This window comes from Atractosteus spatula, chromosome 18 (assembly GCF_055471065.1).
Source record: "Atractosteus spatula isolate fAtrSpa1 chromosome 18, fAtrSpa1.hap1, whole genome shotgun sequence".
Taxonomy (NCBI): Eukaryota; Metazoa; Chordata; class Actinopteri; order Semionotiformes; family Lepisosteidae; genus Atractosteus; species Atractosteus spatula.
Window position 1 is genome coordinate 13,809,031 of NC_142723.1, and position 17,312 is coordinate 13,826,342.

Genomic DNA, 17,312 nt, shown 5'->3' on the forward strand with positions numbered 1-17,312 from the left:
TTTTTTTTTCCGGACAGGAAAAACAAGGTTAAAACGGAAAAAAAAATGAGGCTTCTAATTAAAATAATAAATAAACGTGCCTCACAATGCACCTGCCGGTCAGCAACCACGCAGTCCAGTCATCGCTGCGAGAACTGATGACACGCATGAAATCAGCTGAAAGCCGCCGTTCCTTGCGTGCTCCCTCCCCTGCCTCCCTCTTTCCCCCTTTAAATCATATTTTGGTCCAGTCCGGCTCCAGTCCGCTTCCCCGGGTTGGACCGGGTTAGGCGATGCCGTTTTCTGCGGCGCTGTCGGGATCCTCCCCGGCTGAGCGAGGCGGCTGACGTCACGCCGTCTGCAGCGAGCAGGCTCCGGCCGAGCCGGGATGTCTCGTCCTCGCCGCGCAGTCACGGCCGGCGTGAGAGCGCGTTTTCACCAGCCCGCAGCCCCCCAGCCGGCCAGAGCTGTCACTGCTGTCTGCGGTGCTCACGGTCGCTGCACGGACCCATCCCGTGGAAGCGGCAGAGCTCGGTGGGCTTCGCCAACGTGCTGCGTCACACAGCAAAAGCAGTGACCAGTGGAGAGAGGGAATGGAATCGATTAGCAGCTCATTTTTATTTCTGCTTTAAAAACAACAACAACAACAACAACAACAACAACAACAACGCAATGTTATTTATTTTCGCCCTGGCAAAGATACAGTCCCAACCCGCGGCCACTCCATCTGTCCTATATAGTCTTCTGAGATGAGGAGCCCCAGAGACGAATTCATGTCTAAACGTGCACAGCACAAACTGCTCTGACTGCTATCTCTAACCGACAACAGAAACAGCAAATAACGTCTCAAACAGTTAACACAAAATCTTTATTGCTTTAGCGTTCTGAGGTACATTTAATACACCTATGATGTTCCCTTCTCGTGGAAAGATACTATACAATATACAAAATTAAAGTAGATAAAATGGCAGATGTTTATCATCATTCAGTGGTGCCCACTACACTTTCCCTTCAGTATATATCAATTCCCTGCCAATTCACGGCTCATGACACGCCCGGTATTTTCACCTCTTGGTAAATGTGCGACAACGTAAAACCTCGTCTCCTGAACAACGTTTTTTCTGCAATATTGAACAAAAAACGGTCCTATTCCTTCCAGGTTATAATTATACGGGACAGTGCCGTTAAAACCCGGCTATCTCATGAAAGATTTATGAAGACCACGCCTGTATTGTCTAAAATACATCAAGTACTGGACATGTCATATGAGGCGATACCAGCAAAAGGGAGCACTTGTTAGCGTTCATCACGTTTGAATTTTTCTGAAATGTAAGGGTTAAAACATTAAAAAAACGATTTTAATTTCCACTGCTGTTTGTGAACATATTCATATATATACCGGTGACAAAATCGTTTTTGCTTTAAAAATAGTGAAACGGGTTCAAGGTAGCATAATCCAAATTCACATTTGAACTTCAGTTTATTGAATTTAAGAGTTCGCCTCAAACATGGTCAAAGTGAGCTCGGCTGCAGCACCTTTGCCACAAGATCTGAATTTCTCGTCTCTGTAGAACAGCGAGCACAACGCAGAACACAGCCTCAAGTCAGCTGCAGTGCTTATCTAAACTGCAGGAAAAAATCCATCTTGAGGATGTTGGTCAGCATCAAATACAATTCGGGAATAACAGAGTTGGTATGTAGCGCTCTTTAAACGAAAGCTTACCTTCTCTATATTCTCTATAACCTTCTAAATATTCTTTATTTACAGGTTGGTAACGGTTAATTTGCTCTAAATAACGTTTAATTCTGGTAAAATCTTCAGAGTTTATCCTACTATCATATTCAGTGATGTTCGAGTTTCTTAATATTATCCAGGAATGTGGGCAAATTTCGTCTTATCCAGCGGCACAACTGGTAATGTTCATTTTCATTTACGTGGGTAAGCTTTGTTTCAGTTACAAGTAAGATTATTAATGTTTTTATATTCGCTGGGACCCGAAATAAAGGCAGTGCCCAAAACATTAAAATTATCGCACAGGTAGGGAACCCCTGAGCTATAGGGTCGTGAAGAGGTGGGCGGTAGCTCTTGGCTCCCGTATTTGTAGGCTTCCGTCACCTTTCTGGAATGAACGTTTCTCTCGAATGAGTGGTTGGTTGATCTACCGCTCTTAAAGTTGCACCAGAAATACAGTATGAAGATCTACAGCGCCCTGCCGTAATAATCGGAATTACATCATGTAACTGGGAAAAAAAAAACAGGGAGGCACGACTTGTAATGACTTCGCGAAAGCAGAGCTAATGCATTTTTTCGAGACATCCTGTAGGCTTTTACAGGAATAAAGGCAGGCTTCAAAAATCACGTGAAACCTATCAGGCGAGTGTGTTTGGTTATGTGTTAGTGGGTGTCTGTATCTCCCGGCACACCGATGAGATCGTGAGGATTGTGCTGCTTGCCAAAATGCAACCCTCTGTCTTTAAAGTGACGTGCACGGCGTGACGTCGGGCACATGAGCAGGGGCGGTCTGAACTGGGAGGCAGAGGGGAGAATGAGCAGCTGACCAGTTACACAGGTATAGCTTGGACCTCCAGTTGTTTATCATGGGCAAGCCGGCGGAAAAAGGTCAGTACAGAAACAACTAAAAGTTTTTTTAAACATCCGGATAAAGAGCACCGGATGATTTAGGGACAACGGAAACGCTGGTAGCGAAATGTTTTGGGAGTAATCCCCATTTGTGGCTGCATCCTGGAATTGCTAATGTTTTTTTTTCCCGGATGATTTAAAAATAATGGTGCAGAAAGTCTGCTAGCTTCGCGTCTGTAAAGTCTCTTTTTCATGCTAACAGGAATATTTGTCCTCTCGATTCCTGACGCCTGAGCTACAGTGAATGGTTGCCCCTGCTGGGTCTACCCCCATCGCTACAAAGAAGTTCAGGAGGCGCTTTGTCCGGCATAGATGTTTTCCGAAGCATTTTAGAAAAACTTTGCTTTAAAAAAAATATATCTGTTGTGTTCTTCAGTGCAATTCCAAATCTCCAACTGTATCCCCAGCTTCAGAAATAGAAATTGTCTCTAAACTGGAAATACGTTACAAATTCTCTCCCTTTACTTTTTGCACAGCGCAGATGTTGTTTTGTATGTCCCAGAGAGATGCATGGGACTTCTTTGACGAAAGCGGAGATGCTGGGTTTTATCTTTGTTACATTTGGTTTTCTACTCTCGTTTGTAAGCGCTCTGTTCTTTTTAGAAACACTCTAAGCTTTGGGAGGTGGGTGTCTTGTGAAATTAGCAGCTGCCTGAGTTCAGACCTAGTTTACGAAAGTTAATCGAATGGATTCTTTTCGGGACAGTACACACCAGAGGGCGCTACGCCTTCTGAATGTGATCAGGGGGACACTGATGGGGTATCCCCGTGGTGTTTAACCCAGTTGAGCCCCTGGCCGCTGGAGGTGTGCCTCTAATTGATCTGTTTGTTCGTAAACATCAGGTAAAGAAGACACTTTCTTACCTGTGGTGGTTTCAAGTACTCCGCTTCATGCAGATTGTACAAAATTCTATACAGTCACCTCTTAATTTTCTTCTTTTATTTTGCCTGGGCTGCTCTTGAGAGTGAGTAGCAGGCAACAGCCCCTAACAGGGGGAGTTTTGCTATTGTAGAGCTACTATCCATTACAATTCGCATTTGGCCTGAGGGATGGAAGCAAATTTAGAAGAAAAAAAAAGATGCATCAGCTTGCAAACTGAAACAAATTAGTCTTCTCCATGTAAATTACAGCAAAAGGCAGATGTTCAGTTTTCACAGGTGTTGCTCAGGAACCCTTTTTGTATATATGCTAAATGTCACTGCTACATGGTGCAGTGTGCAGTATTCACAGCAATGTGTTGGTTGTCAGTAATAGTACGGTACTGATACGTCCTTCACTTTTTCTTGAGGTTCTGACCGTTCTAAACTTTTAATTAAGAGCGGCAATAAAAACGGGGAATGCAAAAAAAAAAAGGTTTGTGGCCTTACGGCCTTAATTACTACCTGGAGTTGTGACGCCCCATTTCTTTTTGCAGCGTTTTACAGATTCCTGGTGCTGTTCTTCAACTGCCTGCTGACGTTCGGCTCCTACTTCTGCTTCGACATCCCCAGTGTCTTGCAGGACCAGTTCCAGGGGGTGAGTGAGTGAGCGAGCAGTAGGCCCGAGACTGACCGGCCCTGGGCTCTGGTGCGATCACCTGGCCTTCAGACGTCACCGAGCAAATGAGGTTTTCCTGTCTGAATTTAAACGCTTTTTTCCCCCCCAGTCCTGTGCGATTTAGAAAAGGCGGCTGCTGGCCCTTTGTTTGCACCCTACATGGACAGAGACAGTCACTGAAGCTGCTGTGGTCATGCGTGTGACATGCTCTTGTCCCCCAGCGAGACTATGGCAATGTTGCCACCATGTCAAGTGGTTTCCAGCTGAGCTAAGCAAGGCTGGGCCCGGTCAGTACTGGGATGGGAGACCTCCAGGGAAATCCCAGGTGCTTCTGTAATACAGTGGACTAAAAGGAGATGCTTTTCCTTCTGGGCCAGAATGTCCATCCCATTGCCCCACTGAGGTGGCCAGGGTCACTGTACTCATCATTCAGAGAGAATTCCTACATGAACCTTTCTTAAAACAAAGCCCTGACTAAGGTCATTACCAATCCTGTGGAACTGTTTGTAAGAGTAAGGGTATTAACCCTGGTGTCCTGACTAATCCCCACTTCTGATTTGCACAATCTGTCCTACCTAGATGGATGGATGGATGGATGTTTGCCTGTTATGCCTTCCAGCAAATCCTGTTGCTGTTACTGTAACATTTGTTTTTTACAGGACAGGGTGGTTAGCCTTGTGCCCAACCTCCAACATGGAGGACCGGGCGCCCGATGTGGGACATGAACCCACTACCCTGAGATTATGAGTCTGATGCTCTACCAGCAGAGCTAGCCGGGGCTGTCCTACCTAGACTTCCCCCTGAATTCCATTGCTGAAGTCATTTTTCACTTCTTTCCTTGTCCTGGTGTGCAGGGGGGGTGGGGTTGGCACATAATGACTGTCACAGGTCGCTGACAAGTGGGGCTGCACTTCAGTGACTGATGAAGTGGGTCGGTTCCTACGCATAGAGCGCTTTGGGCTCTTTTGGGATAAAACGTGTTACAGAAACGCAAGAATTGTTACTAATGTGGAAATAACCTGATGCTCCGGGATTGTGTGAAGCAGATCATGTAGGACTTGTTGAATTAAATGTCTTGACAGTTTGAGTCCTTGCTTCATTCTGTGTATGGAGGACAGGCAGCTCAAGGGTAGCTCCAGGTGCCTTGTCGCTACAGATGTCTTCAAACCTGCTGGCCAGTCAGCTAGTGACATGCCTTGGACTTGAAATTTCACCAGCTGTTTCCTCTGCTCAGAACCTGACGTGTCCTAATGCGACGGTAGCGAACGGCTCAGCTCCTAATGGGACCGGAGAGTGTGTGGAGGGGTTGGGGATGACTCCCCAGGAATACAACCTTCTCTATGCCATCTACGCCTGGACGTGAGTCTCGCACCCCTGCGGTTATGCTGACTCGCACCCATCAAGATGGCACATAGCAGAACACTGTGTTAGTTTGTCTTTGTAAGCTACTAAAGTCCAATGAACCATAGTTCTCTCCCTCTGCAGTATTCTGTTATTTCGTTTAATAATTTGGTTATATGATATATTGTAAAGCGCCATCTTTTTAGCGAAAGCATTTTTATTTAAAAAAAAAGATTTCGAAAATGTCAGTTAACCTAATGTGTCATACAATTCCATTGAAGGGTTTCTAAAATTAAACTGCCTTATGTCAGTGAAGCACTTTTCATGGTGAAAGGAGAAGTATGAACTCGTAGATATAGAATTAGTTTTATTTCTTTTGCATAGTTTCATTTAAGTCCTTTAAAATATGGGATCTGGGTTACGTTCATATTTTGTCCTTGCTCCTTTCTCTTACATAATAACAGAGATGCCTAAATCTAGAGTAATTTGAACAGAATATTCTTTAGGCTTTGAATTTGGGAGCTGAAAATGATCGGCTTATCACAGTTGTTGGAAATACTCTTTCCTGTGAGCTGTGTAACTAGGATGTGTCGTGCACTTTCAAGGCTGGAAGGCATTACAGAAATGTTAATAAACGCCTGGCTTTTTGCTAAAAGCAGTTCCTCTGCTGTTTTCACTGTTTCTGCAGACACTGTTGTAATGGTATCTCCCTTGTTTGTCTTTTACAGCAATGCAGTGGTGGTGATCCTGGCTGGCTTCCTCATCGACAAGCTGGGAAACCGCTGTGAGTGACACACTGAAGCTCTGCATGCGTACTGCTCTTATTAAGCAATAGGGTCCCAGCACGCACAGAACAGACTGTAGAGCAGGGGTCCCCAAACTCTGTGCTGTGGTTCTCTGTTATTTCTCTATACTTTCACACCTTTCCATAGCTCTTGTGAAGGGTTAACATCTATTCATAAACCTCGGTTAGATGGTTCCAAAAATCTTCTGGCTTGTCTTTGCACTTTATGAACAGAGCAAATTATGTGCAGGGCCAGATTTTGGTGTTCGTAGGCCCCAGGCACTTTCACTCCGAAATCTGCAAAAAGAGGGGTGAACGCCAGTTGAATTACGTCATTTTGTATTGTAGGTCACTGGGTTCTTTGTGTTCACTGGATTTTGAAAGAGTCCGCACCTTCAGAGGGGGTCCGTCTTTAATCATAACTGCTCCAGTGGGATGGGTGGGGGAGATGGGTTAACCCACAAATAATTGACTCTTTCAACAACCTACCCATCCTTCAAGGATGACCGCTACCTCCAGTGTCCTTCCTGGCTATCAGACTGTGACCTTTAGTATTTTTATTTACTCATGTGGCTTAAATATTAACCAACAAATATCAACCAAGCATAAAAGAGGTGCCCAGTCATTATTACAGCTGATTTACCAGTGTTTGTTTGCTGGGCTTATGGGTGCAGGTGTAAACTCCTGTCTCACTACTGGGAAAAAGATACAGTAGCTCAGACAGCACAGTTTCTTAAGGCATTCCTATCACACCATCAGAGACACAGCTCCTTGTCTTTAACATGGGGTAAGATTTTGAATAAAGCAGTTTTCGTTATCCTATATAAAAAAAATAGGAACACTGGTGCAAGACCAGTATGCAGCCTCTGTGCTTTAAACACAAGTGGGAGTCATTTAACATGCAGCCCAAGTCAGTGCAAGCTCAGTCCCGCAGAGCTGTGTTCATACTGTTGATCCAATTCAAGCACACCTTTCAACAGAACAGTGGCTTCCAAAGCAACATGCAGCACTGCTCTGATTGAGAGAGGGACACGGATCTTTAAGATTACTTACTCTCTTTGGATAAAACCTGAACTTTGAAACCCACATGGTTGAGACTCACAATGGAGGATGTTGTTTGTCATCTTTCATTCAAAGTGGGCTCGCTCACTTCTTGATAGCTGGGTACACATTAACGTGCAGGTCCTCTCCGGAGCGCGTGATCTGTGCTACACGCTGGAGAGACCTGACTCGATCTGTTTGGCCTTCCTGCAGTCGGCGTGTTCCTGTTCTCCTTCCTGACCGTGCTGGGCTCTGCGGTCTTCGCCCTGGGCTCGCACTTTAAAGGCACCAGCTACCTGCTGCCCCTGATGCTGACCGGTCGCCTGCTGTTTGGCTCTGGAAACGGCTCCCTGACTAGTAAGGCTATCTCCCCGGCCAGAAACCAGTTCGCAGACGAGAAAAGAGTGTTCACTATTAAGCCCAATTCAAGAAACACACCATGATACTGGGAGGTTTCTGAAGCATTTCAGGCCATGCTAAATTTCTCTTTTTTTAACAATACCTTTTATCACTATAAGATAGGGGAGAAATGTCTGATAGTTGGCTCCCTGAAACCTTTCTGATATATCTTCATTTAGCTGTGTAACTTTAGTATTATAGCCGTTTGTCACTAGGTGTCATTGTAGTGTAAATGAATTTTAATTGTGTTTTCAGTTGTGGGGTGAATGGGCCTTTTCGCCGTTGCCTGGTTCATAGTCCTTTTAAAAGTATTTCAATACTGTTGGAAGGAAACTGCAGTCCAGTACATTTTAAAGCCCTCCTTAATGTCCTTCAGGCCTGGTGGAACAAAATGGACAAGGGTCCATTCATGCATGTGATGAGAGAGGTTTAAAAATACAGAAAATGGAAAGGCCAGCGATGATCGGCATTTTGCACCGCTGCCTAGTAAGGATGCATTTTCCGATTGGCATTCAGAGCGGTATGAAACAGTCAGAAGGAAGCAGGAGAAGGGGAAGAAGACCTTTTCAGCTCCCGCTGAAAGTTTCATTACGATCATGTCAGCCTCTAAGGCTGGATCTGCCCCTGTTTTACCGCGTACGCGTGCGTGTATCTCTGTCCGGGTATCGACTCCGGTGACCCTCTGCCTTGTCCTCAGTTGTGCAGAACCGCATCACGGCATTCTGGTTCAAAGGGAAGGAGCTGGCCCTGGCGTTCGGCCTGACTCTGGCCTTCTCCCGCCTGGGCTCCGTCCTCAATTTCTTCTTCACCCAGCGGGTGGAGGCGCATTTTGGGATACAGTGGACGCTGTGGGGAGGTGAGTCCCGGGGACGGCGAGACAGTGGGACAGTCGGCGAGTCTGTCCGCCCATCAGTCGAGACCGCCGCCACAAAGCACAGGGAACTTGAAACCACAGCGCTGTCCTTCCCTGAGCTTACTTTTTCTGTCGTCACTTGGTTTTACCGCTGAAAAGTGTTTCTCAGGAACGCTGTTCTAAAGAAAATGGGTGGAAAATTCAGCAGTTTGAGCCATTTGATTACTCAAAACCATTTATTATCGTTTTATTGGACTTGATTAGACTAATAATACAATAATCCGAAAATAGTGTTTATTAGGCCAGGGGTGTCCCTCGCTGGTCCTGGAAATTAGCTGTGTCCAGCAGGTTTTATAAATCGCCATTAAATCACACATTTTAAAAAGGGTTAGGACAGTTTAACAGTGATCAGGTTAAACAGGTGGTTAGTTAAATCAAGTAATTTAGAGATCATTTAGGGAGAAAAGTTTCATTTTCATCCATTAAAGACCAGAGGTCTCCTAACTGAATACGTGGCTTGTTTAATTTACAGGTGTTCCCTTTAGAAACTATATAAATAGCACAAACTGAACTAGGGCTCTCTGGGATCAAAACTGGACAGCCCAGCAAATTCCCCTTTTCCTTTTATATCTGGTTAGGGGCATTTTTTTTTTATTTTTGTTCAATTTACAATTGAGTTTTGAAATTTTGACGTACAGCAGACTCAAGAAAATATGAAAAGCAGCCCCATTTCCTCAGAGTATTGTTTCATTTTTAATAAAGTTAAATTTAGTTTTCAGTATCACACCCGTCATCCAGAAGGTCTTAACATTGCGGTTTCCATCAGGATTAGGAGGGGGGTGATTGTGAGGAAATGTTGGTTCTTGTTAGCCTTTTACTCTTCAGACCATTCTTCATCATTTGGCCTTTTCACACTTGTCTTTCTGAGCAGGGTTCACCTTGCACACATTTCTCCTCGCCTGTACAAGGACACGGGAAGAGGGGGTCATTCTTGGGCTGGGCTTAGAGAGCTGTAGCCGTGATCAGTATAGGACTAACAAGCTTGTGAACCCGTTGTGTTTAAGTTAACTGGACAGTTAGTTGGCACTAGGACTGTACTGGACCAGGGTTGCAGGTCACTGGTCAGTGGGACAGCCTGGTCAGCTGCGGTGTTGCTCTGTGGGCAGGTACCTTCCTGTGTGTGCTGGGTTTCCTGGCCGCCATCACGGTCAGCACGCTGGACAAGGTGGGCATGAGGCAGCTGGGTCTGGATGGTGCCATTCAGGAAGAGTCCAGGAAAGTGGTGAGTGACCCCACCTTCCCTCCCAGCCACTCTAACGTCACTGCCTCCCTCCCCACCTCCCTCCTCAGTGGTGCGCCCCACGTTTTGGCTGAATCGTCAGCCGACACCTCAAATGCAGAAGAATCTCGGCCCCCCCTGAATCAGTGAAGCACCGATTGATGTCTCACACAGCATCCGTGTCTGATCATTTGTATCTCTTGTGATGGCTGGTCTCGGCTCTTCTGCTGATCGTGAAATGGGAGGAATGATTATGGAGCAAGTAATAGGTTTGTTCCATGCTGAAAAGAGAAGAAAGAAAACGCAACGTTTCGGCTGTGGAGCCTTCATCGGGTAAGGCTCCACAGCCGAAGCACCCGAACCCTAGCTCTAGAGAATCCCAGGCCGGTTTGTCGTATGTTTTTAAAGATCGCCCATAACTGTGAGCTGTTGATGAATCAAGCAAGTGACTACTTGTTCCTCTTCAGCCTATGCATGCTGCCGCAGCTACCCACCTGAGCTAGAATGATTATGGCACCTTAGTCAAAAAATGACGTATATAGCAAAGTATTATTGCCTAATACATTTGCATTCTCAAGTTCCAGAAGAAGTCAGTTTCAGTCTTCGTCTTTCAACAGCCGCGCATGGAATTGAAATGCTCTGTGTTCCAGAGACGTTAAAGGAGAATGGGTTCAAATCCCGCAGCCGGCAGAGGAATCCCACTCCGTTGGGCCCCTGAGCAAGGCCCTTAACCCCAGCTGCTCCAGGGGCGCTGTACAATAGCTGACCCTGCGCTCTGACCCCAAGCGTCTCTCCCTGCCTGTGTGTCTGTGTGTCTCATGGAGAGCAAGCTGGGGTATGCGAAAAGACGAATTTCTAATGCAAGAAATTGTATAGGGCTAATAAAGTGATGTTATGGTGTGTTGAGCTCACACAATGCTGGACCCCCAAGTGGAGGGAGGGCAGCTTCTCATGGTGTTTCCGCCTCTACAGAGGGTGAAAGATGTGCGACAGCTCTCCCTGCGGTACTGGCTCCTTGTCCTGACCATCATGTTCTTCTACAACGGGATCTTTCCTTTCATCGCCGATGCGAGGTATGGCTAAGGCTCTTCTCCTTATCCGAGATTTTTTTCAATGGGCAGTGAGACTTTGTCCCTTTACGCCAGTGGTTTCTGACCCTAGCTCTGGAGAACCCCCGTCCGGCTTGTCGTATGTTTTTAAAGATCGCCCATAACTGTGAGCTGTTGATGAATCAAGCAAGTGATTTCTTCAATCAGCAGTCTTCTTGTCCTAAAGCGCCGATGAGTACTTAGAGTTTAATCCTAAATGATCACTACTTAATTGAACAAATCACCTGTTCATCTGATGGCAGTGGAACTTTTCCTTATCCTTAGAAACTGGTGGTCTAGTGCTGACCTCCGAAACCTGCAGGCATGTGCTGAATTGGTGCTTCCCAACACCAGGGCTGGAGATCCCTGCCTTACATGGTATACAAAACAAGAGGATTAAAGCTCTCGATCTGTACAGCATGGAGCTAAACCATGGGTGATCTTGCCTGTTCCTGGAGTGTCACATGCTGCATATTCATTCGGAACTCTAAATCACCAGACGTGATAAACAAATAAGGCTGCAATTGCATAAATGCCCAGGTTTTATATCAGTAAATGCTGTGCCTCTCCATACTAGGCTGCTCTGACTGACAGCAAGAACTGATTAGTAATCTTTTTAATGCCGAAACCTCATGTCTGGTATTCTCTAATGAATGCGGTCCTTCTGTGTCTCCAGTAAGTTTATCCAGGACAAGTACAGTACGTACAGCCAGAAGGAAGCCTCCTACATCGCAGGGGCAGTGTACGACAGCTCTCTGGTGCTCTCGGCTGCTGTAGGGATCCTCATCGTAAGTACAGAGACCAGACGGCCTCCCACAAGCCCTGTCTCGCCCCGAGATCGGCTTCGTTCGTCACTGGGAAGACGAGTGATGCGTCATTGGCGAGATCATGAAGTGTGGTTGAGCCCGTGTGTTTTTCCGCATCAGGCCGCACACCATGAAAACACAGAAGGCGCGATCTAAATTGCATATAGCCAAGTGTCAAAGCTAAGTGTGTGTTAGACTAACAGCACTCTGTCGGCATTGCTCTGTGGTATCAGTGCAGGACGATAACAAGGCTAGTGAGGGGGTCTCAGCCCTTTTTAGGCAGTTGGTTCCAGTAAGGAAAAGGTACACAACTCTGGTCCTCCAGGGCCAGAATATCTTCAAATCACGAACAATTAGCATCTCGACAAAAGACCTTAGAAAAATGCCAGACTGGTCCAGTTACGCTGATGATCTAGATCTAGACAGATGGTAAAGCTTTTACTGAAGATCCGTTAGAGAAACTGAGCTATGCAGGATTGTTGGTTTTAAACATTCCTCTTCCTCGTCCTGAAAAGTTGTGTGTCCGGGGACCCCCTGCTGCACAGTAACTCAGCGCAGCTCTGGGGTCTCCCATCCAGAAGTTTGGTGTGTGCCTGGAGGGAGGTCATCAACACGTGCTGGTGTGCTCATCTGGAGAGTGCGACGCCCTGTGCCACCTGCCTGCCGACAGGCTGTGTTTCGGGGGCCGGCGGCCTGTCTGACCCTGACGTGCTGTCGTGTTCGTGCGTTGGCAGGACCATATCGGCCTGCGCGGCGTGTTTGCAGTCGGCTGCGCCGTCCTCACCCTGCCCGTCTTCGCGCTCCTGGCCTTCACCTTCGTCCCCCCTCTGGTCTCCACCGTCTGGCTGGGCATCACCTACTCCTTCGCTGCCGTGAGTACACAAGATCCCTCCCGCCTCAGGGCAGCCTCACGGCTGACTGCTCTTCGTTTCCCATAGTCACAGGTGGTCCCTTCACGAGCTGCCAGTGACCGAGCGATTAAAGGGGTCTCGGCCCGGTTATTACGTCTCGGTAACGAGATCAATTAATTGACGGTGCAGAAACATTTTACAGACATGGAATTAAGCCCAAAATCCTGAGCTTTGTGAAAGTACTGGCAGTCGCCACGATGTTGCAAACGATGACGATGATGCGGCCCTTCCTGCTCACTAGTCCCTGTAATGACTAATGTAATGAGATGTACGAGCGAATAAGTACGGGTTGATATTCCACCGCAGAAAGTTTTCAATGTGATCTGCGTGCAGAGTTAACAGGCAGGTTCCATTTATTGGCAAAACCTCAAAATTGAGAGCAATATTTCTACTGGATTTAGGCTGCTTATTGACAATGTCACAGGGCCGCATCACGCCACTGGAGGTCTTGTTGCCTCGTTTTGAATTGCAGAACGTAGCGCTACGCATCCCTGGAAATGTAATCTGTTTTGCGATGTAAATTGGTACAATGTGTACATTTTTCTTTTATTGTGGTATGAAACACACTCATCAATGCTGTTTCTTTCTAACCCCAAAATATAGCGTTGCAGTTCCCCTTGAACTTCCATTCCCTAACTCTGTTTTACTCACATGTTCACCCTGGGATTCCGTGAAGCTTCCCGAAACGCTAGCTTAATAGTTGTTCATTGTTTCATTTTTACACATTTCAATGCGCAGGCTCAGACCTTGTGAATTTCGACCTGAAGTCAACCAGTCTTATTTCTCTGAGTGTGGCTGAAGTGAAAAGAAGGCTTCTCTTGGGGGGGGGGCACGAGGGGTCGGCGCTCTAAGAATTGTTGGAAGTAATTAAGCTGAACTATGTTAAGTTGAATCCGGTGATGTGTGTATGTGACGTGTCAAGTCATGTGAAAGTCTCAACTGCGAGACAAGTGCCCTTAGTGTGCAAAGACAAGGAGTGGGGGTGATTGGTAAATCACATTTAGGTGGTGATTTGCTAGCCAGAAACCATGATGTGTTGCTCAGCGATGGAAAGGGAGCTTTGTTTCCGTTCACACTGCTGTGTGGGCTGTGATTTGCCCTCTTATACATACATGGGTGGATTGGAAAGAAACAGCTTTGACAAGAAATGCTTGAGGTTGAGTTGAAATGAGTGACATTGAAATAATCCATCTGCACCCGTGTTGAGGCTTGTGATCTTAGGGTGAATGGGAGCATTCTCTGGAAAGTTTGAAAAGCTAAAAAGTGGAACTGACTTATTTTTGCAGACTTGAGGCAGTTTGATTCAGCCCCTTGTTTGAAACATAACAGTTCCTTGGTTTTAAAGCTTGAACTCTTATTTGTGCTGCTCGTTCGTGATCTGTAGGGTACAAGTACAGCCAGCATACAACACTCAGTCTGAGCTGTGCACCAGAAATAATATAAATGGAGAATATTCAGAAAAGTACAACGATCACTAAATTTATTATTTTTTTCTAGTTAGTATCAGTATCATTGTTTTTGTTTATTAGACTGGACACTTTTTAATCAAACCATTTTCTCTTCGAGCAGATTCTTTGTTTAATTACCATGCTTAAGTACTATGAGTGCTGCAAATAGTTTTTAAAAAATGGTTGTCCATCCAAATTCATCCTTTCACTTTATTGTACACAAACGTACTGTATGCATTTTCTCCTGGATTGAAGGGGTTAAACGTGATCTGTGCAACTTTTTTCTTTCAGGCAAGCATGTGGCCATCTATCCCTCTGGTTGTCCCTCAGGCAACTCTGGGGACAGCTATGGGTCTTGCCACCTCAGTACAGATGATTGGAATAGGTATCTCCAACCTTATAGTTGGGCAGATTCTGGGAACCAAGTCCAGGTATGGTGTGCTGATGAAAATTCCCTGATATTAAAAACAGTACTCTTTATTAGAGTGACCTTTTCCCATTGCAAAGGTCGAATTTTGGACCTTCCAAACTTTTCTAATTCCATTGACTTTTTTAAAAAATAAAAACAATTTTCCAGTCAATATCAAATTGTGATCTTCACTGAAACTGGAGCATCTCTTGATATTTTGTTCCTGTTTCAATTCTTGTTTGATTTCTTCTTTTTTGTTTTTTGTTTTTCAAAGGGACAACCGTTTCAATAGAAGGATCCTTTTTTTTTGCTGGATTAACTTGTTCCATCTCCAGCTGCAGTTCTAAAAAAAGCTCTAAGCGTTTTTTTAGAGCTTTTCAGTGGGCTTTGTACATGGTTTTCTGAAGCTCCTTCCAGGAAAGAAGAAGTGTTCTGCACAGCCTGTGCCGAAATTTACAAATATAGCAGAAAATTGCCTGAAGCCCAAATGATCTTGTAGCTGCGGTAAAAACAAAAACACTGTTTAAAGAGGAAAAACAAAACAAGCAATACAACAGAAAGAAAATAAGAGCAAGCGTTATTTTGCTGTTTACTTTCTTTTTCTGTCCATTAAATATTCCGGATCAGGCAACTCCCAGCATATTAGTAATAAATTATTTGGTATTTATATAATATTTTAATTCCAGAGCACTTCGCAAATAAAAGGGGGACCCACATCAACTATCACTCCACAGCAAATCAGGGAGAGAAGTGACCAGTTACCTCAGCGGTGATTTAAGGGGGAAATTGAGGCAGGCGAGACTGTGGAAGCCCACAGTGGGATTTAGCCACTCCAGCAGAATTAGCACCCATACTGTTTAAGAGTGTTGCCGTGGAACTTGGCTTAACAGCCCCTTGCGTGACCCCCCTGTGCTTCAGTCTGCCTATCTCGGCCTCTTGCAGTGATGTGAAGATCCCGCTGTGGCGGTGGCAGCAGATGATGGTCTTCATGCTGGCCAATACGATCGCCTGCATCGTCACCTCGGTCGTGCTGAACGTTGTGGATCAGCGCCAGGTATGGAAACCACCTTAACATCCGCTTTTCCGTTTTGGAATTTCGTCTAGACTGGGGGAGATTTCATAATTTAGGTATTGTATGTTGGTCTAAATATAAAGGCCTTGTTGTGGTTTAGTGTGCTTTGGTATTGGTATTTTTCTTGAAAACAAAATGGTTACCGGCTAGTCTTGTTGAGATGCTAACAATTTTGCTGTCATTCATTTTATGCTTTCTTTGAGACCTCTTATTGTTACATGATTAATTAAAGGGCTTTGTACAAGCTTCTGTTTAAGCCAGGAGATACAAACCTCAACATGAACATTGCTCTCAGGTGCTCTGGTTTTCTAACTTTCATTTTGATTCCTGGAGGGCCCGAACCATCTTCTAAAGAAAAGCTGCTTGCCTTGCAGGGTGGGACCCTCAATAAAACTACAAAGCGCTCCTCTGAGGCACCCCAAGAGCCTCCTGCCCACTCCTCAGAAACATCTCCCCTTCTGGAGGAGGAGGACGGCATTCGCTCCGAGCCCATTAACAGCTAACGACCTCCTGCTGCAGCCCAGCAAAGGGAAAGCCTCTGGCTTGAAAGGGATAACACGGCTGCACTTCGCCTTTTCAGGAATGTTAGGGAAAACACTTTCGGCGAGGTCTGGAAAAAGGGATAATCACACAAGAAGTGTTGGCAAGGCCACTGCCGAAAGATTCTGTACTTCTCAGAAGCCGATGCACATACAGATTTTCTGGTTTGCACATTAATGACAGAAAATTTTAGTTTTAATAATGACAGTTTTAGTTTTAGTTTGTTTACACTATATGGTTTTCAGAGACTCATGGGAAAACCCAAGATCGGCTGAGTTAATTTGAGTATTTTTGATCTCCATGTATTTTTAATGTTTCAGACAGTTTAGCTAGAACTCTTTCTGGTGTTTGGTATATTACTGTCCAAGCACGAGATAATTTTTATAGCCATTTAATTATGGCGTATTTTGTTGTGCACACAAAAGCACCAATGTTTTGCTATGCAAGTGGGATTATGTAAGGCAGGAAAGTACCAATTGCTTCATGCAATTTTGTCTTTTCCTGCCTTGGCATCAAGAATAGTACATTTCAAGCAAAGTGGATCCTCTGTCTCACAGTTTAAATGCAGTTATTCTAGCTCTTTTAGCTTCTGAAATGTTATATTGCTATTAAGAGCACCAAGACTGAGCGGATACTTTTAATGCCCATTTACTTAAGTATTATAGGTTTCAGTTGCAGAATTACTTAATTCCTTTGATTCCTATCTTACTTAGGTGCATTACACAGTGCTACTAAACACCAATTTGCAGATTTCTCCTGGAGGAAGATGTTACAAGTATTAATGCCGATGACCTCGATACTTTCTTTAAACAGTTGTAACCTGTTAGGCTGTGTACTTTCTACAGTATTTTGGAATGTTTTATAATAAGGTATGGAAAGATCTTAAGACTTTTGAACATCCACTAGAATTAATACATTTGATTGAATAAATTAAATGGGTATCTAAAATCATTCAAGAACATTTCAATAGCATCATTAAAATTTCTTTTCCCAGTTTCAGCTGAGTTATCAGTCCCCTGCATTAGGAGCAGAATTTAAGAACCTCCATTTAGTGAGGGACATGTTTTTCCACCATCGCTTTGGCATAGAACAGTCTTCCTTCGGTAAGTCATGGCCTCCTAATAATCCCCATCTATGAACTGGCTTCATCACTCTGCTCTCCTCTCCACTGAAAGCTGGTGTGT

At 45.0% G+C, this 17,312-nt stretch overlaps 1 protein-coding gene across 1 annotated transcript; it reads left to right on the top strand.

Annotated features, from left to right (window-relative positions):
* The first annotated feature begins 2,487 nt into the window (after nt 1–2,487).
* mfsd1l (major facilitator superfamily domain containing 1-like) lies at nt 2,488–17,076 on the top strand. The gene is made up of 13 exons (XM_088936499.1): nt 2,488–2,599; nt 4,036–4,136; nt 5,392–5,516; nt 6,227–6,282; nt 7,537–7,680; nt 8,420–8,578; nt 9,742–9,857; nt 10,827–10,927; nt 11,619–11,730; nt 12,483–12,620; nt 14,399–14,538; nt 15,459–15,570; nt 15,963–17,076. Exons 1-13 carry the CDS (start codon nt 2,578–2,580, stop codon nt 16,089–16,091), a joined length of 1,455 nt encoding a protein of 484 aa, XP_088792625.1. The 5' UTR covers nt 2,488–2,577; the 3' UTR covers nt 16,092–17,076.
* Nucleotides 17,077–17,312: the final 236 nt, after the last annotated feature.